The sequence below is a fragment of the Plectropomus leopardus genome, chromosome 17 (genome assembly GCF_008729295.1).
Source record: "Plectropomus leopardus isolate mb chromosome 17, YSFRI_Pleo_2.0, whole genome shotgun sequence".
Taxonomy (NCBI): Eukaryota; Metazoa; Chordata; class Actinopteri; order Perciformes; family Serranidae; genus Plectropomus; species Plectropomus leopardus.
In genome coordinates this window covers 18355296-18379660 of record NC_056479.1, presented here as the reverse complement: position 1 = coordinate 18379660, position 24365 = coordinate 18355296, and the positions used below count along the sequence as shown (strand labels likewise).

Below are 24365 nucleotides of genomic sequence, written 5' to 3'. Positions count from 1 at the left end.
AAAGGTAACGAGCACGTATTTTACAGAAGGGTGGGGACGTTTCTTTTTTTTTTTTTTTTAACCGCAATGAGCGCAGTCCTCCACCTTTAATTCAACGACAAAGCCCCACCACCTTCTTGTTTTTTTCCACACCATTGTGCCCTCTATATCTAGAATAAATTGCTTTATTTTATATGGTTGTAAACATCTGCCTTGGGAGGACAGCTGAGAAAAAATTAAGAGGAATATAATTAGTGTTTTACTGAAGCCAAATAAGACAAAGTGGCCTTAAATACAAGGTCACTTAACTGCTCTATGCTAACTCTATATGTAAGATTGGATTTATATTAAATTATTATGAGGGATAAAGACATTGAATTAAATAAGTCAGCACATAAAGACACAGTAAATCCAGTTCCACACTGTAATATTTCTGCACGCTCATGATTATTAAAATAAAAAAAAAACCCAGACTTTTAAAGGATGACACAATATAATCCTACTATATGTGCAGCACAGTCTAGTAGAACCTGAAGAACAGGGACAGATTACCAGGGACAGTTTAGATTGCTTAGATGTGTCGTAAATATCATCTGCAGCGATGTCTGCCCTTTCTTAAATATAATGGAACTAGATTGCACTCGGCTTGTGGTGCTCAAAGCGCCAAAAAATCTGCTACATTTAAAAATATCAACAGCAATGCCTCTTTCCATAAACTATGACCCACTTACCTGAGATAGTCCACAGACCTTGTTTTAGCAGTTCAATGTAGGAACTATTTCCTTTCCGCTGAACTACACCAGTATACCCTCCATCAGTAGTTGCATGCTTCCTTCTGCATTGTGATTTGGTTGGCAGATGTAGTCTGGAAGACAGGAATTAGTTTCCTTCACGAAACTGCTCACAACATGGTTTGTGGATTTTCTTGAGTAACTAGGTCGTGAATTCAAGAAAGAGACATTGCTTTACATTTCATATATATATATATATATTTGAGTATCACAAGTCTAGTGCCTTATAGTTCTTTCATACTTGAGAGAAGGCACACATCTCTACAGCCAATATTTCCATACGTGGCAACTCACACCAAAACAATCTAACAAGAAGCACTACAGGTAAGAGGTAAAAAGTGTTTTTGATTTTGGGTTGAACAGCCCCTTCAATGCTTCATTCTCTATTCCACAGCTTGATGGAGATATTAAACATCAGCCCTTGGTAGTCAGAACTGTGGCTTCACAATCAAACAGTATATTGAGAGGATCCCCATGAGGGACTGCGGACGCCTCTTTGTAATCCACCTGCATGCATGAACAAAAAGCATGGCCTTTGTGAAAGGAATGAAAAGATTTCCTTCACATTTGGTTTAGAGTGTGATTTAGAGTGCTGAGTTTTGGGGTCAGACAGCACAGTAATAAAACTTGTTTCCGCAGAACTGCAGTTTCAAAGCACATAATTTACTCTGTAGGTACAAAAGTTTAAAAAGAGGGATGATTTTATACTGAAGACACAATACAGTATTCAATATGTGCATGGGCCTGTGTGCATGTGGTTGTGCACTGTATATGTCTAAGCTACATGTTTATTATCTATGATATGTGTATTTGTTGATGCAAACACATATGTCTGTTTTCTGTGTCTAAAAACTCAAAGATGGGTTTTTGGCAATAAAAATGAATTCATGAAGCATGGAAGCATGTCCATAATGCAATGACAATGCATGAAAAAATGTGAGTTTTTTACACAAACAAGTTTTGATTTATGCATGAAGACTGTTCTAGTGTTTGACTACTTCACAACTTTATTTCCCATTTGCAGTCTCGTCAGAATTTATGCAAGATAATGCTTGAGAGAGAGTGAAAATACTCTCACACATGCAGGTTTAAGTCAGTGTTTTAAGGGGAGTCTTGATGCACAACTACCAAAACTAGTCACACCCTAATATATACCACCACACACACGCACACACACACACACACACCCCTCCCCACTTCCAGTCACGACAAACTGTTGGTGCATTGCAGCTGCAGGGTAAAACTCAGAAAATCCTGTCAAATCCAAAAGTGAAAAATTGAACCTTCAGAGAAAAGAAACGGGAACATGAATGTAGGCAGAGTTGTAATACAGAGCTGTAAGCGAGAGGAGACAAAGGAAAAAAAGTCTTGGTACAAGTTTTGATCTGTCTGATTTCTTGTTCCAGTCTCCCTGATTAAGGATTGATTATTTGATCAGAATAACCACAAAGTTTCACTACCTAGTCAATCAGAAATCTTTATTCTTGATAACCAAGCTTCCAAAATTGTGCCAAGATTAATATAAATTTTATACCAAAACAAAAAAAGTTAATCAACAACTACTTTAATGGGACACACATCCATTCCAGATCTAATTCACAGGTAAATTAAGATAACTGATGCTGAAATATACCAAAAGCTCAACCACACGTCATTAGCTTTGTCAGCATACACTGTTGCCATAATGAGTGGTAGTTAGTGGTCTGTATAACTTTTTACACTTTTACACAGCACTCTCTAGTGGGCATTTTCTGGATCTGCAGTGTAAACATGCTAAACACATCCAGTGGAGCACTCACACTCAAAAAACAGAGGAAATTATGCAAATGTTAGTTTTCTTTTTCATTATTCTTCAGATTTTAGCTGGGAAAACACTCCTCACTGTGGGTTTAGTAAGAGAGGACACAGAGGGAACTGGAAGTGCATTTGCCCGGGATGAACTCATTGGAAGTAGCAGTGTCATGATACACCGGTATTGATGATAACTGTGATATTTTAGAAATGACATATTGATATCATGTTTATCATACACGTGTAAATAACCCAGGACCTCTTAAACAATATCTGTTTCTTTCTGTTCTGGCTTTGTTTACCTCACCGAAAGCCATCTGCATGCCTTTTTACTAAAGATTTAGGGATTTTGTTGGGGTTTTTTTGTACAATTTTGAACAGTTATGATTACAGTCTCTCACTCCGACTCCCTACACATGTATTTTGAGTGTAATTTATTTGCCGAGAAAGAGAAAAAACGCACAGTAAACAAAGTTTAAGATAAATTTGAGTGATAGCATTATTGTGATTAGGTGCTTATTTCCATTATATACAAATTCTCCATAGATATCGTGATTATGTTGTTATCATGAACCCTTTTGACAACGATAAACGTGCAGTGAAAATCTGATATCGCGCAAACCGAAACTAAAGTCCAGTTATAAGTAAGTCTTACTTGTCCTGTCATGTCTAAGGACTGTATTTAAAGCAATAGCTTGTTATTTTGATAGCACTTTAATGAATATGCGGCACTATGAAATATGTAACATTAGCCAGCTGAGCCAGCAGCCTGTTAGCTTAGCTTAGTTGAGCTAAGACTGGAAACTGGAGCAAAGAGTCTGTCTAAAGGTAACAATGTCCGCCTACCTGCACCTCCAGGTCCCCGTAATTAGCACACGATATGTCCTTTGCTCAATCCGTACAAAAACCGCAGTGAAAAAGCGACACGGCTGAAGTTCTAGGACACGTTATGTACCGGACTATTTCTTGGCTAGCCGCAGGAACTTCCTTGAGTCTCCGCCGGTTGCCTAGCAACCCATGATAACAACAGGTTTCCAGAAAGTTAGCCAAAAAACAGCCCAGTGTATTTATTTCCCAAGATGTCAACCTATTTTTAAAGGTCCAATGTGTAGGATTTAGGAGGATAGCCTATATTGGTGGAAATGGAACAAAATATAATAACTAACTATGTTTGCTTTTGTGTATAAATCACCTGTAAATAAGAATCATTGTGTTTTTGTTACCTTAGAATGAGCCATTTATATCAACATAGGGAGTGGGTCCTCATGCACAGTCTGCCATGTTACACCACAATGTTTCTGTGTTAGCCCAGAACAAACAAACCAAACAATAGCTCCAAACACTGGCTCTAAAATCAAACACTTGTGTAAAGCATTTTTTAAATTATTATTATTATTATTATTACCAGTTTAAATCATGGTGTTTGTTTGTTTTGGAGAGCAAGAGACCTTTGTGTCTAACTAGGCTTGTGGTAAAAACCTGGGTAAAAAGCTGGGCTAACGACCCATCTGCAGCAGCTAAACATCATTGGAAAAGCACTGATTTTAATACAAAACTGCTTTACTCAGTGTTTTTACCAGTTTAAATCACCAAGTCTGTTTGTTTTAGAGAGGAAGACCTCTGCGTATGATTCAGTCCCTGGTAAAAAAAACCTCCTTTTAGCTTGGAATATGCAATCCTCACTGCTGGATGCCACTACATTCCCCTAAATCTTACAGACTGCTCCTTTAAGCAACTTTACAATGCCATACTCCTGGAAAGTTCACTGAGGTAGGCGTACATAAGAACATGCAGCTACAACATGTATCACTGCAAAATCGTTGAATGTAAAGGTCAGTATTTGGGGCTTACTTCTTTCCACAGAGGTCAGGGGTCAACTCATGAGTCCTCCACTTTGCTTCTACTTCCATCCCACTTTTTGCAAGCAAGGAAATCCACAATTACAGTGATCCACTTGCACAATTTTACAGTGGATGTTTGCAGAATATTATAGCAAGGGGTATTCAGTACACATACACAGCCTACTTCAATGCCCATTCGGAGAGTTTACACTGAAAAATCAATAAATAGCTTTCTATCCTGCAGAAGAAATGGCTATAGACAGCTATAATCCAAACACATCCTTCATGTGCTATTTTTTTATGGTCATTCAGCTAAAAAAGAAGCTGGGAAGCTTATCGATCGCAGGAAAAAAAATCATAACACAGTATTGAATTCCTGCCAAAGGCTGGCAAATTTATAGACGCAAACAGAAACAGTAAGAACAGTTAAGAGGTGAAGCAGAATGAACATACCCACCCCGCTCTGAAGACTCTGACCCTTGAACCCTGACCTCTGCTTCCATCACAGTGCTCATTTCACAAGTTGTCAACAACAAGGACTGAGCATATAAAACTAAGAAAAAAATTGTTGCATGTCAGGGTCTCTTCAGGTTTCAGTTACATATGGAAATATTACTTAACTTCATGTTAGCAGGAAATGCATGCATCTGTTAAATAAGATCTAACATGCAATGTAAATTGTTAATCTAGGTCAAAAGCAAAGGCTTGGATGACAAACACGAAGGCTTTGTATAGCACCCACAAAAAGGCTACTTCAAAGTCAGCTTCTGAAGCTTATGGAATCGACTTTCTGCAATGCAAGATTTTACAACACAAATTTGCAACTCCTGTTTCCACTTTTTCCTGTTTTATTCACATACAAGGGAGCTGGTATTTGACTGTTTTCAGTCTCAGGATTTTCAATTTTTATTTGATTTTGCTTTTTTTTCATTGCTGTATTTCTTCACATCAACTCCAAATTCCCAGACAGTCCACTGTGATCGTGCGAGTGAGAGAGGAGGGCATGTATTTTAATAAAACTCAGTGATCAGCGGTGTGTTCTCATTTCTTCAGCACTTGTGTCCTTAAGCTGCCTTTTCAAAACAATGACCCTTCCCTCCCTCTATCAGCCTCACTCCCACAGTCCCTAAATGAACCTCCCTATATTCTCCTGAGAAAAAAACAAACAAACACTAATCTCCTCTCCTCTGACTCCTCAACAATACAGGCGTTCTGTCAAAAGCAGGGTTGGCTTCCACCAGACCCCTTCTCTTCTTACTTCCCCCACTCAAGTTATTTTGTTTTCCTCAGTTCTTCCGGTAGCGATTCTTTGGCTTCTCGCCACAGCCAGTAGCCTCGCAGGAGGACAGGCCAGGCTGCTTACCAGAGTTAATGCTGCTCAAAAGTGCGGGCAGCTCATTGGTGATTGCCTTCTCAATCTTATCCAGCAGACAGCCTCCAATGTAGGAGCACTGAGCCGTCAGGGGCTTGAAGTTGGTGACCGGGTTGATGCCAAAGAAGTCACGGTAAGCATCGCGGTTGGGCAGGTCAAACTTGCTGACGTTGGTCTTGGCAAGGATGGATTTGAAAATGTAGAACTTGTCTGGGTCATCAACAATCTCCTTGAAGACGAGTTCAGGGTCACTGAAGAAGCTCATCTTCTCTTTAAAGGTCTGGACGTAGCGATCTACCAGCAGGCCATGGATGCGCACGCGGATGCCATGCTGGCGGATGAAGGCGATTTTGTTCTCCATGCGGTTTTCAATCACCTGGTTCAGATCTTCCAGGAGGGAGATCTCCTCTCGCTTGAAGAGATCACGGCTGGTGTCAGGTGCATAATCATATGGCCAGAAGGAGCTTACATAGACGCGAGGGGGTTCAGTAACATTGATGAGGGGAGCTAAGCTCCAAAAGAGCGCTCCGTAGACTCTCATTAAGTCCTGGGTGGCCAGGCTGTCAGCCTTGTTTAGGATGATGCGGATCTGGGATTCACGACCCTTCAACTGCCGGAAGAGCATCTCCAGCTCCAGGCCAACGTCCAGCTTGGTGGGGTCAAACACCACAAAGATCAGGTCAGCACGGTCAATGAACCACTGGCAAACATCATTGAAGGGATAGCCTGGACAGAAGAAGACATAAGTAAACCTCCACATACTGAAGTGCAGCCACCTGCTCTCTATTTGAGGTGTGGTAAACTCTGTGTTTTACCTCTTTCCTGCTGCTTCCGATTCTCAATGATTCCTGGCGTGTCCACAAAAGTCACACGTTCCAGCAGCTTGTGGGGCATCTCAATACCGATCAGTTTTTCCAGGAAGTTTTGGCCAAACTTCTCCAAGGGTGAGAAGGACCGAGAGCTGTCTGCTGCCATAACGATACCCTCAACAGAGCGGATCTTCTCCCCGTGCATAATTACAGTGAACTCAGAGGTAGTAGGCTCAGCGCCTACAGACAAATTCATGGAAACAAAAGGGAGCGATGAGCAAAAGTAGTTTAAAACGTGTTTTAGAAAGAAAATCTGCCAGTAGATCTAGACAGAGATAGATGTGTTTACACAAGGGAAATGTCTGCTGTTGGGTGCTGACTGGACAGCTAAGCAATGACCCAAAACTCACTTTAAAGCTCCATAAAGCAGAGGGGAGCTGCAGATTTATGTCCTTAGTCACAGTTGGTTCATCACGATGAGGAACTTTGTCATAGTTCCCCATAGACCCCCTTTTTATTTGCCGTTTTCAGGGACTCACTTAGAGGAACTGCCCACTGGGGAGCTAGCCTGAGAACTATATACCTTTGAAGGCTTTTTGCACCACCAGTAGGAAAACTGAAGTGACTCTAAGCAAGTCCTCATAACTGCTTTGTCCGAAAACACCTTTTCGTATTTCCATTTAATACATTGTTATTTTAAAATTATTGATTGTAGCCACTTTAGATAAATTGAACAGTGTCAGATCACTGTCGAGTCTTCTTTAGATATTAACTTAATTCAGCAAAACCTCTATGATGCTATCTGCCCACTTAAAAACCACAATGACATTCCTGCACTTCCACATTCAATCCTGCAACATTCAGAAAAGGCAGCTGTCTCTGTCTAGATTGATGATGGCATTTTAGGCTTGGTTCATTTGTATTTGACTATTGTGGAATCACACATTACAACATTAAACATTATTTTTAGGCTAACTCAAAAGGAAAATCTGTGTGACATACCTGTGTAGAGCTGATAGGGGCTGTCGTGCATGCCCAGGAGGTAATTGATCATGGAGGACTTTCCTACACTCCAGGGTCCCAGGAACAGCACCATGGGCTTGGAAGTAATCTCTCCATCTGTTGAGCAAAGAGAGACAACAGTGGATCAAATCTCAACAGGATGGCTAAATGATAACCAAGAACCTTTCAAGTTCATCCCAAAGTTTATTAAAAGAAATTAAAGATAAACCAGCTGTGCTGGGTTTATATTTGAGGCACAAGAACTTGAGCTCCTCAGAGTTTGCTTTTGTGTCTCAAAAAAAAGGAAAGTCTGACCCTTTGAATCCTGGATTTACAGTTTTTTGTGGTGGGTTCAGGTGCCTTTCAGAAGCATTTAAACCTTTGAAACTTGGGCAAATTGGTTTAATTTCTCTCAAAAACAAGGGGAAAAGGCAGTCAGCCATTTGCCACAAAATGCCCTGCAAGCTGCAAAAAAAAAAAAAAAAAAAAGAGAGAATAATTGGAAAATGATCAAACAATTAGGGGAAATTATCAAGACCACTGCATATGTAATTATGTATTTAAAATTAGATCACAGAAAAAACATAATAATTATTATAATTATTCTTATTATTATATTTTAGCACTATTTACAGGTCATATTGCATTTTTGTTCTTTCTACTTTCTTTGATAATTTTAGGCAGTTTTCTTCTAACTTTTTACTTATTTCTTGCTAATTTTTTCTCTTTGCCTTCGTTCAGTGTTTTTGAAAAAAAAAATTAAGCCAATTGGCTCAGGTTTTTAAAGGTTATCAAAAAAACAGTCTGTCCAAACTGTACATTGGGGGTTGTTTTTGGGATGAACTGTACGTCAAGTCTGAAGACACAAAGAAGCACATTAGGATAGTACTGTAACTCTCAGTGAAGTGCACAGAGATATTTATGTCAAATTGACAAAGACAATACAAAGAAAGACAGGGAAAGAAAGATGTGTGAAAGCTGTAATGCTTGTTTAATAGCATGAGAAAGATCTGAAGAAAATTCTGCAGCCATATCTTAGTGACACGTGCCAAAGCTGCGCCATCACTCTGACTTAAGACTCAGCAGGGCAAGGCTTTCAGAGCAAGCTGTGTGGCTCATAACAAGCTGCCATGTGTGTTTGTTGTGAGTAGACATGGTGTCAGGGTGGTAGTGTGCAGGGAAGTTCTGCTACACTGGTTCAACACCAAATTAATTCAAAGAAGCTGATGATAAAAATATCCCAAAAAAAGGCAAGAAAGAGAAAAGGAGAACATTTCACCAGAACAGAATTCTAAATACCCACCCCCGATGCTAGAGGTTTTTTAAAAAAAGAAAAATTAAAAATGAGACTAAAGTCAGTAGATTCACTCTTAGCTGAACACTCACCACCCTCTCCCACCAGTGTCCCTTCCTTAAACCTGTGTGTCCTTCACAAAAGCCAGAGCTGCACATGCAACCCACTCCATATTTTACGTTTTGTACCCTAACTACACAACTAAATACATGGTCTCTCTATTAATACTGTGGATAATGTGCTGCCTAAATGCTTAAAATATTAAAATTTCTTAATTCAATTATTCCCCCTGTGTTGCATTGAATTTGTGAAGAAAACTTTGTTTTTCTCGCATGCCTCAAGTAAACAAAGAATCAAAAATGGAGAATATTCATGTGGAATTTGATCTGACCCTTTAAAACACAATTACACAAACTAACTGACTGATTGGTGCAGCATTAAACCAGCAGCCCCTTTGTTCAGTGAAGTAAAACCATTATTTTTGTCAATCGAGTCTGGCTTTGAAGAGAGCACAGATAATTTCACCTGTGGTTCAGTTTCTTGTTGAAAAGAGCTGTCTTTTTCAGAGGTACTAAGCATACAATTTGATAAATGAGACTTGGATTACTCTCACAAGTTTTGTAACAGGCGTTTTGATATAGTTTTGCTGTTGTTAAACATGGACCCCTATGACTTTAATTTATTAAGAATTTTCTCCATTTTTGGCTTCTTCATTCACTAAAGGCATGCAAGAAAAAAAGTTCTTTTGTGTGAATTCAGTGTAACACAAGGTGAGTAACCGATATACAACTGATCATTTGGAGGTAGTTTAAAGTGTTCCTTTAGTTTAGCCTTTTTATTTACATTTCTTCCCTTTTAATTCTTTAATACAGAAATTTTATTGAATTTTTGAGTGAGTAAATCAAGAACGAGTACATTTTTTTTTTTTTTTTTTGATTCTCATTGCATATAAAACTGCTCTGTATGGGTAGAACCTTTGCCAAAAGGGAAACATGCTTGAAATTCTTTGACCCATAGACAGCAGTGCAGCATTTCCATTAGCCTAAGTGACTCACAAATGTATGAGGACAAATGAAGGGGGGGGGGGGGGAGGGGGTGGGCACTTGAGGGGGTGCCATGCACAGGTAAGCCCCACCCACACCCACCTGTGGCTGAGTCCCCCAGGGTTCGTCCGGGGTAGGCTGTTAGATGAGGGGATGGGGAGAGGGTGAGGTACAGAGAAGTGAAGGGAACAGGAGGTGGAGGAGAGTGAGGAGTGAGGGTGTGAGGTCTCTAGAAGCAACAGGGAGGGGCAGAGTAACAATATGCATGAATGGGTGGGAATCTAGTCCCATATTTGACCTAATGTGTCAAACATGTCCGTCTACAAATGAGAGTCTACCTCTGAGACTGTGTGAATCTTTAGGTTTTTACTCTCTTCTACAAGAAAATATCAGAGGCATGATACAAGTGGTATTTGACAAGTTTGCCTGCATGCCCAGCCTAAAAAGCCACCAGAGGGCGAGCTTTATTTCATTGTGGAAAAGTACAGTTTCTTTCTGGCAGTTCAGTGTCCAACATGAGAGTGTTGAGCTTACTGTGAAGAAACAGTGCATAGTCATTTCAAAATCAAACAAGGACAATTCAAAAAGTATTGGAGGAAAATGAACAGAAGAAAAGGGGAAGAAATATATCATGAATGGAGAGATTTAGACAAAATTATAGTGGATCTTTTTTCTGGACCTGAACTAAATATGAATGTATATATTGTTACTGTTTTTATGCCTTTACGCTTATGAGTGACCTTTAAAGTTATTAACATAATTATAAATAGTGCACAATTCATGCCCTAATAAAACAATGGAGTCCAAAAAAGATACTAGCAATAAAATCCCAAAGAATTGAAAAAAAAAAGATTTTTTGCTACTGTGTATTGGTTGATGGGATGACGATGACGTATGTGTACGAACAAGTCAACAAATCAGTCAACAAAGCAACCCAAACAGAGAAACACACACATCAGAACAAAGTGCAGACGTAGCAGAAGCCTCCATGATTGATACCTGAGATCTCGTGCTGCCTCAGCTCGTTGTACTTGTAGGCCTGCTCCATCGGCTTGATGGATGTGTGGTAGATGTTTCGCAGCTTCTGTAGAGCCGCTGAAAGACAAGAAGAGTAAGAAGAAATTATGAGAAAGATGTTTCAATTAAATCATTTTTTACAGCCCTGAAAAGGTACAATCATACAGATTCACAAGGAAAAGCAACTATTTAAGATAAGTCAGAAAAAAAAATCTATTGTGCCGCAAACTGTTTTTTTTATTGTTCCTACAGTATTTTATTAGCCATCTAATGATCCATTAGATTTAATTTGTCTCAGAACCACTGGTACATTCTCCTGCTTGGTTCACACTCTAATAACCAACGATCGTCCTTGGTTGTGTTTCATAAATAATCAAAGACTAAGACATTTGTGAGTTAAAAGGGAAAGGGACTCAAAGGATATTACAGTATTTAACAGCTTGACATGCTTCAAGGAGCTCATTTTAATTTGACAGATACAGTACAAGCATGCACAAAGCTTTACAAAACACACACTTATTGAATCATCTTTGATCCTCACCTGCATAGTCTCCTGCTTTTTCCTCAGCTGCAAGTCGCAGCGTCTCGTCGATGTGAGATCTGTCCCTGAGGACGGAGATGAAATCATCTCCTCCTTCTTCTTCTTCTGTAAAAACAACATAAACATAATTTTACTTGGTTCAAGTACTCAGTGTATGTCTTTAATAATGTGATAACATGAATGTGGTTAGGTTTGGCTCAAACCAATCCAGTGACGGTGACATCATTGTGAAGCTCACACTGAGGCTGATGACAGCCATGTTCAATCGAGCTATGCAACAGAGGCCAACAGTGCTGCTATTTCTAGAAGCACATCAATAAATACATCCTGCGTCTCAATATGTATCACCACTGCTGGGAGTTTAACTGTGACACACAGATAATTGATAATAAGCTCTGGGTGACAGTTTTGCATCGGATGCCAATAGCAACTTCAGACACTGCAGATATTTGAGCTGTCTCATTATCTAATGTTTCCAACCTGAGCCTTGATTTAATCTGCAGCCACATGCACACCCAATGCCTCTTCTATAACGCCTTTTCTGCTGTTTCACGTCTATCTACCTCTCTGTCTCACCGTTTATCTTTGTAAATACAAAACCTTACTGCGTTATAGCCCACACAACATGTTTGTTAAGTGTCAGGCAAGAATGCTAACTTGCTGTGCAGGGGGGGATACATATGAAACAGGGGATGTCCTCTGCCTAAAAAATGTTGAGCATGAAACACTTAATTTCCTTCATTCTGGTGATTTATTTGCACCAACTTTAGATTCCTGTGCTACTTTAATATTTTTATTGCTGGGGACAAATGCATGTTCCAAATATTGAAGGGGACGTGTACCCTCCGTCCACCCTGAAATCTACGACTACGAGGCTTGTTGGTGATTACAATGTGGCAGACGACCTTTAACATTTCCTGCTGTGTGATACATGTGCAGAGTCCACAGGGAAAATTTAACTTGGCAACAAGACCTAACGTCACCCTGTGTGTGCACTTCAAATCTATCAGTTTTAATATCATACTGTGCAAAAAAAAAAGCATGAAATAATCTTGTGGTTTTCATCAATATGTATTTACATGAATTTTTGTAGCTTTGAAGTCTTTTAGTGTTTCAAAGTTTATTGAATGCAATTGTAAAAAATTGGTGAACTTTCCTACAATCAGTGCATTTTTCCAAAGTGGCGTACATTTTGCACCCCATTACAAATGTGGTATTTTGATTACTCTTTCCACCCCCCACAGTGTGTGTGTGACAGAGAGAGAATGTGAGAGAACATATCCACACACCAGTGTGTCATGTCCAGATTTGAACATATCAGACTGCTCAGATCTCAGCTGTTGGTACAGTCAGCTCTTAATTTAGAAAGCAAACGCTGGAAATAAACAAAGACCTTTGTTTTGCATTACCATGGGCTTTATAGCAACAGCACGGATAAGAGGGAGAGAGGGAGAGAGAGAGAGAGGGAGAGGGAGAGAGGGACTTCCCCAATTTCATTACAGACTGGGAGGAGGACTCAAAGCTGGACTGAGTGTTCCCATCTGTAATATACATGATGAGACAATGATGTGCAATCCTGTGTCTTTTCTCTTCTATATTTAACCACCTATCACAGACTTATTGTGCTGTGAGGCCTGTCCATGTGTGTCCAGGCCTCAGATCAGGCCTCCCAGTAACGCCACTCAGTCCTGTTCCAGACAAACCTGCTACGGCTATGGGCTATATATAGGAGGAGTGGGGAAGTCTTCTGGTTCACACCTCCATGCCCCTGAGAGTTATGGGTGTTTTTATCCAAGCTACCAGACACTCCCTTAATAGAGTTGTTATGGGATTTTAAAGGCATTTGCAGCATGTTATTGGAATATTAAAGGTCTAGTGTGTAGGATTTAGTGGCATCTTGTGGTTGGGTTGCATATTGCAACCAACTGAAATGTGTGCCAAGTGTGTAGGACACTAGGACCAAGGCAAAAATAGACATAAAATAAAAAAAATAGACATGACTGCAGAAACAGCATGGTAATCTTTGTGGAAGAAGAACCATTCCCTATGTAGAGATAAATGGCTCATTCTAAGGTAAGGTATGACGCACTTTGTGTTACAGTTTTGTTTGTATGAAAAGTGCAAATCAAATAAAGTCTGACTGATTGATTGATTGATTGATTGATTGAATATTATAGACATTTGAGAAATTAAGCCAGTAAAGAAGTGTCTAAAACTGTAGTTCATCAAACAGCCTTATGAGGTTGGCTCCAAAACAGAGTGAATCCCAAACGACCCCCATGTTAAAATGCCCAACTTTACAGCAGAAATAAACAGGTTTACAACCTGGTATTGAAAACAGTTTGTCTCGATAGCTGTTTTCAATATTCTGCTGTATGGGTTGTGAATTTTTTACTATCACTAACCTGCTTACCTTTTTCGTTTAAGGCTCAAAGTTATGCATACTTAAGGGCAAGGCTGCAGTGACAGGTTGTTTGCAAGTTGTCACCTATGAGTGGGATCTACCCTTTGCCCCTCCACAGTTCCAATTTCTCGTAAAAAATTATATCCTCAATTATCCCACTCTCAGCAATTTCATCAAATTCACAAGTCCTTTAAATACATTATTTGAATCATGTGTACAAACCATGTCTCGATGAGAATACAAGGGATTTTTGGAGTAAGAACCAAACATTGTACTTCGAACATTTATTATCATATTAAAGCGATGATGTACACTGGCAAGGCCTTCTCCACTTTGACTGAATCTTGCTTAATGTTAATATATAGGAGCTTTGCATGTTCACAGTTTTACAAATGGCATTATCAAAGTGACCCTTTTGCCAAACATTTACTTAATATATGCCAGCAATTTATGTGTCTGTCAGTATTTTAGTTTTAAAAGGGTTATACAATAATAGCATATGTTCATCACTGACATTCTGCACTATGACATGTCTTCAGTCGTAGTGCTGGATGAATGGATGCTGAATCTAGCTTTGTGGCTTTTTGTCTATGAAAAATTATATATTGTAAATCAATCAACGCCATCAATCAGCTAACTCAGAATCCAACAACTGTTGGGCTGATGACCTCTGAGGACAGTACGTGAATGTATAGAGAAAACTGGATACAGTGTTGGAGGTTGGGCCCTGTTCATACTTATGAAAGTTGATTTAGTGGTGCATGAAACCAAGAAAAAGTGGATACAATCTTCTAGATCCATGGGCCCATAAAGCAAGCACAATAGCTTTTCCTGTAACCCTGACTACCACCAACTTGGTCCCTCAGCTTGTTTCACATGAACAATAGTAGAAAAAAAACTATTTGGCTATAGTGAGTATAACAACATTTAGGACATAATGACTATTCAAGCAGTCATTCTGGAAAGTTGATATATCTACAAAAAAAAAAAAAAATGTACATGTAAGTCTATGGAAAGAGTCATTTCGGACCCCAGCGGTATCACATGATGGACCCGGAAGTTGTACTGCCACAGCTTGGCCACTATGTCAAATTGGCTTGAAAGTGCAGTGTGGTACCTGAACGCTATAGGTAACAGCCAATATTTTGGGGGTTTGGTTCAAGCCAGCAAATAAAATAATGGATATCTGGGCCAAGACTTCCTCTTCCATGCACTGGTCACTATTTACAGTTGGATCTGGAGTTGGAGTTGGAGTTGAGAGAAGACGTCTACGACCAGACTGATATCTACATAAGAATGCAGACTTTTTAGAAAGTAGACAAAAAAAGGCCAGACATGGACTGTTTACATGCATAGAACCAAAGCTGGCTTATATCCGACTGTTCAATAGACTACAAACAAAGTATTACTCAAAACCAGAATGCCTCCAACACCAAATTTTGTCCTGTTGCCCACAGGTCCTGCATTCATATGCAGATATTTGTTTATAGAGATTACCCCACACCCTCACCTGGAGTACAGCCACTGGCCATGTGGCCTTCACGTCTAGTGTTTCTGGACAGGAGTCAGAATGACACGCTGCTTTGGCCAAAAACACTGGTGCATCAAATGACCAGTAAAATCATCTGAAGGCCTGTTTGTTTACACGCCTGAAGTAAACTTCTATATTATAGAAACAAGAGTATCTAAAATAGAAATATCCTCATGGTCAATAGATTCAATTCCGCTCAATATAAGTGTCAGGGATAGAAAGTGTCTGTTGTGTACAGTTTGTGCACAGGTAAAAAATCATGTAAGGACCACAAAAGAGTTGAAAAGGAGCCAGTTACTCTCCTGCAGTGTGGCAATAGTGACACACACTGCTGGTTAAGGAACAACACAGCTGATTCTCACAGAGTCAACCTGCTAAAAATAAGCTTGTGTAATGTTGCTCCCAGCACGGTGCAAGAACAAGAGAAACCAAAAGGTTAGCAGGCAGAATAAAAAGAGGGGTATGAGTAATACTGCGATCCCAAAAAAGATTCAGTGACTCTATATCTGTCGCAAATTATTTAAATGGGTAAAAGGCTGCGTGTTACGTCTGTGCTCTCAATTAGTATTTTTTAGGAGGTACAGCAGAATGTGGTGATGAGAAAAATAGATGTATGACAGTTATTACAAAAACAATGCAAGAAAAAAATGGATTCATCCATTTATGCATGCAAGCTCATTTTGGTGAGAGTGCTATTCCACTCGAATGAAGCAGAAATAAAACTTAAAACAACAACTTAAAACTTCATTCAAAATCAGCCATTATGTCAGATGATTGTTACATGCCAAATTGCTTTTGTCTGCATGACCTTTAGAAACAACAGAAAGTGACATCATCTTGCAGCACCATCTGTGACACATGGCAGCCACTTTGCAACCACCAACATTGTCATGGCACATTTTGGCTGCACGTCAAAATGAGTCAAAGAGAAACACTGCAAGAGCAGGAATCTAAATTATCTGAACAAACACTGGGCGAAGATTTAGTGCAAGATGGGATGAGTTACACAACGAGGAAGTGAGCTTTCAAAGCACACTGAGGATGATTCAACTCCGAGGCTGAAGGGGCTTTTGAGGAACATCTCACCAGTTGTGTCCCAGCAGCACACGAAGCTTACTCAAGTCTCTGTAACTTGACTCATCATTCAGAAGAGTCATGTCTTTTAACACTAGCCTCTTGAGTGGGTTTTAACTGCTGTGACTGTGTTAACACCTTCCAATCCAGTCAATCCCTGATGGAAGCCCTGGAACAGAGGTCCGCAAAGATCAGAGAGGTAGTGTTGCCCACGAAAGGCGGGCCTTGCATCAGTGGTCAAAATTAACCCTGCAGGCGCCAGGGGAGTTGAACCCCGGACATCTGCGCCCATGAACATGTGTCCTCAGTGAGCCCGTTGCCACACAACCTTCACTTAGTTTGGAGAAACATTCTGGCGGCATCAGCACATCCAGTAGGAATGCTGGTGATTTAAGCCTACCACGGCCTCAGTGGCTGGGTAAGTCATGCCTCAACTATAGATCCTGGTGTGGAGGTTATTCAGTCATCAGAAGGAATTTTAATCAACTGCTGCAACTGTGAAACTTTTTTTCAAATCAATCGATCAGACTTTATTTGTAAAGCACTTTTCATAAAAACAGACTGTAACACAAAGTGCTTTATACAGTAAAAACAGACTCTCACTTATATGAGCTGTTTATGTGCAAGTTTTTGACATCACAAACTCTGAAGCAAATTACTATCTAATATGCAAATACATAACTAGTTCAAATGAAATAAAAAACAAAATCAAAAATAATGCAATTTATGAGCTTTCAACTAATTCAGCCAATCACAAACCTAAACCAGTGTTGTAGTTTAAAGCAACATTATCAACTCTTAGATGATTGGTGAGTCTCACTCCAAAGTTGAAAAATACCAACATTTTGGGTTGGTGCTTTGGTCCAACTATTAACCAAATGCATCAGTATGACAATCTGGTAAAGAGACTTAACAATCAACTAAAAGTTGCACAACATTGCTTTAAAATGATAAAAAACAACAAATTGCATTTACCATATTAAAGCTGTGGCTTTATAAAATCAGCTTTTGTAGTTATTTGCTGAAACTGTAACTGTATTCACACAGTGGGACATGAGACACGTTTCTGGGTGTGTTTTGCCTATTTTATATTTCCTGTCTATTTGCAGTAATTTTGAGTGTGTTTATAGTCAGTATGTGTTAATTTGAGAGACATTTTGCAGGTAAAGGCCAGTGGGGCCCCTGAGCCTGTGCCCAGTCAGCCTGTTCAGTCATCCATCGATGGGTTGGCGGCAGTACTTCGTCTTCACTAGACTGTTTTCAACATGGAGGCTGGGTCAAAACTTTCTCATTTTACAGCTAAACAGTACACTAAAATATGTTTCTGAAAAGTTTTGAGTTGAGAAATAGGTAATGCAGTGACAGAATCTTGATTTTTACTTGAACAGTGCTTCTTAAATTGACACTTTGACTGCAGGTCACGAGCCATAATTGACATGATTGACAGCTACGTAAGAGACCTCTTGGTTTAGATTGGCTGCTTTCATTCATTGTGGAGGATTCTAGAAAATGCAATGAGAAGCACTATGAAGAGGCACACAGGCATGACTCTTTTCATAGACTGTCTCATGTACTACTCTTAGAATATAGTAACATTTTCATTAGATATGACAAAAAGTTATTTTAATAAAATTTACCAAACACAGTGTTAATGTAGTCCAGATCTACAACCAGGGATTACCCTAATGTGCATTATGTACTCATGTGGACATGGATATGTGGGCTGGTCTGTATGGGCAGCCATGTGCATTTACACTGTATATATTAGGTATCTGTATATGTGTAAAACCCCAGGATCATGTTCTGCTTGCCGCACAGTGGAGGTAAATTGAATTACGAACCTGATGAGGGCGACAGGCCTAAAACCCCCAGTCAGAGGATTTATCCTGAGCAGGGGGGGGATTCAGGCAACCTTAACTGAAGGCCATGGGGTTCCACTGGAAAGATGCACGGAGAGGCATCAGTTTCATTCAGGTTGCCAATTTACACTTAAGCACTGGTTTGTATTAAATTGCATTAATGTGACAAACACGAAACAATTTTCTTGCACACGTTAGACAGACTTGCACATACATCTCACTAAAAACGCCTAATGAATGCTAAATAAACCTATAAATGCACATGATTTTTCGTCTTGTGGGGTTAAGAGGTGTGAGAGCAGTCAGCAGAGCTTGTGCAGGGTGTGGTGAGAAGAGGCCACAGATGGCAACAGGTGGCACAGCTTGTGGAACTAGTACTCCCCCATAGTCAAAAATAGACCCACAATGGGTCAGAAGATGGACAGAGGAGGGGGCAGAATGGCTGGCTCCTATTTTAGTCAGCGTGGAGACTCAGAGACATCCACATCCCTTAGAGCTGATTGTGTAAGGGCTACTGTACTGAGAGTGCTCATGTAAGTTTGGAATACAGTACTGATACTTGGCAAAAAACATAAGTTATGGTTTTCCTTGTATATCAGGTGTTTGATGCAAGACATGCAGTTCAATCACAAATATAAAACACTGAAAAACCTGACAAGTTAATTTTACTTTTTTTTTTAATCTTGGACACCTTGAAAGATTTAGGTAGTCTTAATTTCCATGTACTATATATCTCATTGTTAAGTTTACTTTAATTAATTAATCAAGGCTTCAAAGGTTTCAAAAATATTTTTGGGGCTTTATGGATAGGAAAGAGAGTAAGTGTGAAAAAAAGGAGAGAGAGGGGATGACACACAGCGAAGGGCTAAGGCAGCGACAGGAACTCAGCCTCTGTACGTGGGGCGCCTGCTCTATCCACTGAGCCACCAACGCCCCTCAAAGATTATTCTAAGATCGACTTGTCAGATTTTACAGAGTAGTGACATCATTCATGTCCTGTAAATGCCTGTGTTTCAGATGGAAAGTTCATACACAAAAAGTCGGACTACTTTCTAGATCTAAATGTTGGTATAGTTTGTTCAACAGGGGAAAAAACTCAAAACAAGAAGCATCATTAACTTTAGGGTTTTCACAGGCTCTAACAGACCATCTTAAGTGAGCCACTTCCAGATTGTAAGTCCTCTAAGGGGTCACTGACAACTAGACATGCAGCTGAGTGACAGGCTCAGAGGTAGGTGCGGTGGCAAAGGCACTTTACCCGGGGGTGTTGATCTGACGCCTCTATCCCTGCTCTCCTGTTCGAAAGCCAGGAGAGGACGTCAGGTGCCCTTGGGACTAGGGGGCTTGTCTTAAGGAGGGGTGTGCTGTAAGGCTGGTGTGTGCCTGCTATTACTACCAGCTCATGGGGTGTCCCAGACATGCCACATGCCATCAGAGGGGATCACGTGGATACAGTGCGCATTTAAATGTCCATGTCTCCTGTCTGCAAAGTGAGGAGGCCAAAGATGATTCTACTGTATCAAGGATGGATAGTGTTACCACTCAAGTATAAACACGCCATTGTCAAGAACTGATCAAGGTCCCAAAGAGGCTACAATATATTTGTATATATAAAAAGACCGTCAGCTCTCAGGCTCTGAGTGCTGCATTTTAGCAATATGCTGTAACTGCATTTGCACTAACTGAAGTTTTTATAGTGCATTATCAGCTTTCTTACAACAGTCTCACACTCAAACAACGCTTATGACATTGGACACTGTACTCAATCCTCGACACACACAAGACTGGGTTAGTGTAAGGTTTCTGGCAACCTCATAATAACCCGATCGTTACGATAGCAACGATGTTACGATGTTTACTCCCACATAACATGTCAGATGCGTCATGGAGGCAGGTCAGTCATGTAATGCATGTTGACCCACTCAAGTTTCCTCTGCTCCTTGTAGATTGAAGCTAACACCTGCAGGTAAATGACTGTAAAGGAAATATTACGGCAGTCACTAGCTCCAGGCCTGCCTGAAGCAACCAGCCTTACTACACCTAAAGGTGTGTTCACAGCAGCCCCTTGAGAAAAGCCGCTCAGCCTTGTAACCAATTTTCCCAGTGGTCATATGTGGTATTGTAGTGAAAAAACTGCAGCCCAAAAGGCATTTTCCCCATAGGCCTTCATTGTAAAAGAGACGTCTGTAAAACTGTTGACAGGACACCTTGAACTACATGCAAAGCCGATTCCGACCGAGAGTGCGTTATTTAATGATGTAAAACCCATTGACTTTGAGACGAGGGAACCAGAGGGGCTGATATGTGAACTGATTTTGGGGTTTTAGGGCTCATTTCTGGGGTTCTCTACTAAGTGGGCTTCATATGACAGAGGTAAACCTGGAGGCTAAAAACTATTTTTGACGGAAGCACCAGACAAACAGCTCCATTGGAATGAATAGGCACCATCTTGGCATCTGATATCTAATCATAATCATAAATCTATGGTTCATACTGCTAGAGCCTGATCATGCCTGACCATACACAGAGAAATGAATCAATTATAATACCAAAATGATTTCCTCTATCTTGTCTGCAATTTCCACTCACAGTGTCCTTGCTTTACAACAATGCAGATGATTGCAATCAAATAATCCAGTGCATGCTGTTCATTTAATCAACTGACTTTACTCTTTAAATTTATTTCTAACAGACACGTGACAGAAATGAGTGTAAGATTTCACAACATCAAAGTCACCATGTCAGCGTGCAGACCTGCATTTCTTTCAAAATCTACAGAAAATCTACTAAATATTATAGTGTTAGGAAATGACAGTAATCTGCACAGCCCATGGCTGTTATACATCCCATGATGGGATGATAGCAAATCGATTTTACATTCCTTTGGAAGGAGATTAACCTTTCTGCTCCACTCTGCAATGCTAGCCACTTCAATTGAGTTCTTGTCAGCAATCAAACCAATCAATAACACAAATAATTACACACAGAGCAGCATGGAGTTCACGATTCTCATAATTGACCATAACATGCAGGTACTGGAATGAAGACTCCTGTGTGCTCTGCAGCAAAAAAATCAATTCATAGTATGCACATAAGAGACAGAGGCCACCAAAAGACACCTGCACGGGCCTGAAAAAGTGGTCTAATGAAGGCCTGAGTTGCAGCCAAAGCCCGGCCCCTCCTGCCTGGAGAATGCATGTCCCTATAAGGCCAACTGCTGGGAATAAATTGCGATTGTGACAGTGCAGAGTGACAGCAGCTGTGCCGTGTATCTAAAGGGAAGCATGAGGCTGGGAGGGGTGAGGAGTCAGGAGGGAAAGGAGGGAGGAACCGTAGTGAACAGTGTTGGGTTTCAGGAGGCCTTCCAATCTTAGACACCTGACAGCAGCCTAGAATATGAAGGCCTGGGCCCGGGCTGTGGAGCTGAACGCCACCCCAAGGACGGACAAGGGTGACAGACAAGGGTAACACCAACCACTCCTGTCCCGACCCAGAGACTGGTCCGCATTTTTAGAACTGGTAATCTGGGAGAAGTTAATGTCACTATCACATTGAACTCAATGGGTATTATGGAGTCCTATTCATTGTGAGATCATAAGGATCTCTGGAGTTTATGATGCTGTGGATTATGGTTACAGGAGATGTTGTCCCCTATAGGGATATCAAGTGAGGACTAACTCTTCTAAACAAAAATAAAGCAAAGGATGAAGCAAAAAGATCACAACTATGATAGTAAAGAAATAAGTGACAAAAACTCAATGTCCATTCAAGCTCCTGCGTGGCTGTTCTCTCCTTGGTTCGACTAAGACTTTCCATCAGCTGGTGCCATGCGTTAGGACAGCTGACACGCTGTCAGTCCACAAGAGAGGCTGAGATTAAACAATCCTCAAAAGCTCTCCTTTGTAAAATCACCAAATTGATTTTTTAAGACATTTGTTCATGCATTAAAAGTAGTAGGCATTTGAGTGGTGTGTTGGTTTTGGATTTTAATAATTAAAGACAAAATGCACCCATGTACAAAATGAAACTTTTGTACAGGGTGCCAACAGTTTAATTATAAACTGAGACAGATTTCAAATAGTCCTGCTCGATTGCAAAGAAAGACCAGGCTAATATTTCTGTCTCTGTCACTGTCTATCCTCGGCTGGTGTTCCCATGACTGTCTCTGTCCTCACGCACTCTGCCTCTGGAAGCCAGCGGCATTTCTGACCAAATTGCACCCACAATAGATAACAAGATCTGCACCAGCTACTTTTGGCTGTCCACTTTTAACAGTCTGAATCACTGCCTCTGAATCTCTTAAGGGTCACAGTTTAATCACAAAGCAATTAAGCATTCATTAAACCAGCCTCTAAACTTACATCACATCACTGTTTCATTCATTGGCAGCACTTGTACTCAAACATTGCTCGTGCTCACAGTGCACCACCAAATGTAAAATGCAAGTAATCCACCACATGTTTGACCAAATTGCGTACTAAAAGTCTTACCTGCTGTGGCCTGCAAAAGCAGCAGGGAGAGGAAACAGCAGATCAAGACTGTACCCTTCATGATGGCTGCCAGGAGAACTCTGATAGTCACACAGACTATATATACCGAAGCAGGAAGGTTAAAGGGCACACAGAGAGAAGAGGCGGGGCGCAGAGAGGGCCAGCTAGTGGAGGGGGCTGAGATCTGTGTGTTGGTGGTGTTGCAGGACTCATAGCATGCCACAGGGACTCTGCGTGTACGAGCAGCTGACTCTCCTTTTTAGAGAGGTTGCAGCCCGGGCCCCAGCATAAATGCACCGAAACCTGGCTCTGTGTGTCAGTGCTGAATCACACAGCTTTTCACTGATGATCAGCTTACAAAATCTGCGTTTTCGGAAAGTGAGAACAGGTGAATGTTCTAAAACTTCTAAGAATATGATATTTTACTGTTTAACTACACACACACACACAGGTTAGCACAGATAGATGAAAAGACTAACTCACATTGTAGAGCCGTCTGGGAAAAACTTCACACGGCCGAGAGGAACTGAGGAGTTTACGAGGAGGCAGGCGGAGCAGGTGTCTTGTATGCAATCAGGAACAGGTGAAGTGGGTTACCTTGATTAGGTGGGGGGGACTGATGCTGAAGAGTGGGAAACCAGGGTGAATAGAACATTACTGAGTGGGAGTTGCGTGACAGGACGGGCAGAAGTGAGCAGGTGACCAGTAATGCCGAACTATGACACGTTTACTAAATCAAACGAGTCGTGGAGTTTTATCTGAGTCTCCTTTATCCAGTCATATGCTCAGTACTTCCCAAACACATCTAAAAACCTGTAATATTGGAGTCTGACTTTGAAAAGGGTATACATAAGTTTGAATTTAGTTTGGTTTTAAATAATAAGGTTTAAGTGAAAATGTACTTGTTTGGGAAGTACTGAGTTCTTATTAAACTCTTGGCAAGAAAGCGAATAAGTGTATTTTCCAGAATTTTAACTTCTTTAATTCTAGTCTCCTCAGAGGTAGCCTCCTTCTAATACATAAAGCTATTTCCGGTCTCTGAAACACAATTTGTAAAATGTATTGTCGGTGATGACTTGCATGGTATACCATATGATTTAGCCATTTGTTGTTGCACTGATGCCAAGGCCTAAGCCTTTGTGCTCCTGTATTTGGTTTTCTGTCTTTGCAGCTTTTTTTTCTTCTAAATGCTGCACAAGTACTGTCAAATTAGTGAACATTTTCTCAGTTTTTTTGTTTCATCCATTTGCACGTGTTTTCTGAAGCTGCATTGCCTTGAGTTTTTAGGGTCAGTAACTTCACCTAATCAGACTGAAAAGGAACATTACTTTCCTGCAAACTGATGATGAAAAAAAAGGAATCCAATCTTTCACAATGAGGCTGCTTCATCAAACAAGGAACGATCAAATGGCTGTAACAACTTTACCACCTTCAGTCCCCAAAAACTAAATGTACATAAAGTAACTGAGCTGTCAACCCTCTCAACGTGGTAAGGAAGACACAATGCTCACTTGGCTGCCACATTGG

At 40.4% G+C, this 24365-nt stretch overlaps 1 protein-coding gene across 3 annotated transcripts; it reads right to left on the bottom strand.

Moving 5' to 3' along the window:
• Positions 1–2234: 2234 nt before the first annotated feature.
• srl (sarcalumenin) lies at positions 2235–23371 on the bottom strand. 3 transcript variants are annotated; one of them, XM_042505878.1, is made up of 7 exons: positions 23322–23371; positions 11481–11585; positions 10922–11017; positions 10025–10060; positions 7586–7702; positions 6590–6823; positions 2235–6500 (listed from the first exon to the last, which is right to left on the bottom strand). In XM_042505878.1, exons 3-7 carry the CDS (start codon positions 10968–10970, stop codon positions 5689–5691), a joined length of 1248 nt encoding a protein of 415 aa, XP_042361812.1. In that variant the 5' UTR covers positions 10971–11017; positions 11481–11585; positions 23322–23371; the 3' UTR covers positions 2235–5688. The 3 variants fall into 3 exon arrangements, with proteins under 3 accessions (XP_042361812.1, XP_042361810.1, XP_042361811.1); XM_042505876.1 differs by lacking the exon at positions 23322–23371 and adding an exon at positions 22839–22908; XM_042505877.1 differs by lacking the exons at positions 10025–10060; positions 23322–23371 and adding an exon at positions 22839–22908.
• Between the last annotated feature and the right edge of the window lie 994 nt (positions 23372–24365).

What these genes read in the sequence shown, in the direction of transcription:
- srl (XM_042505876.1), bottom strand. Translation starts at nt 22,899, where the DNA reads ATGAAGGGTACAGTCTTGATCTGCTGTTTCCTCTCCCTGCTGCTTTTG. An exon ending in GAGGCAGCACGAGATCTCAG is followed by an intron (nt 10,061 to 10,921) that starts GTATCAATCATG and finishes CTCATCTAACAG; the next exon opens with CCTACCCCGGACGAACCCTG. An exon ending in CCTGGGGGACTCAGCCACAG is followed by an intron (nt 7,703 to 10,024) that starts GTGGGTGTGGGT and finishes TTTGCTCAACAG; the next exon opens with ATGGAGAGATTACTTCCAAG.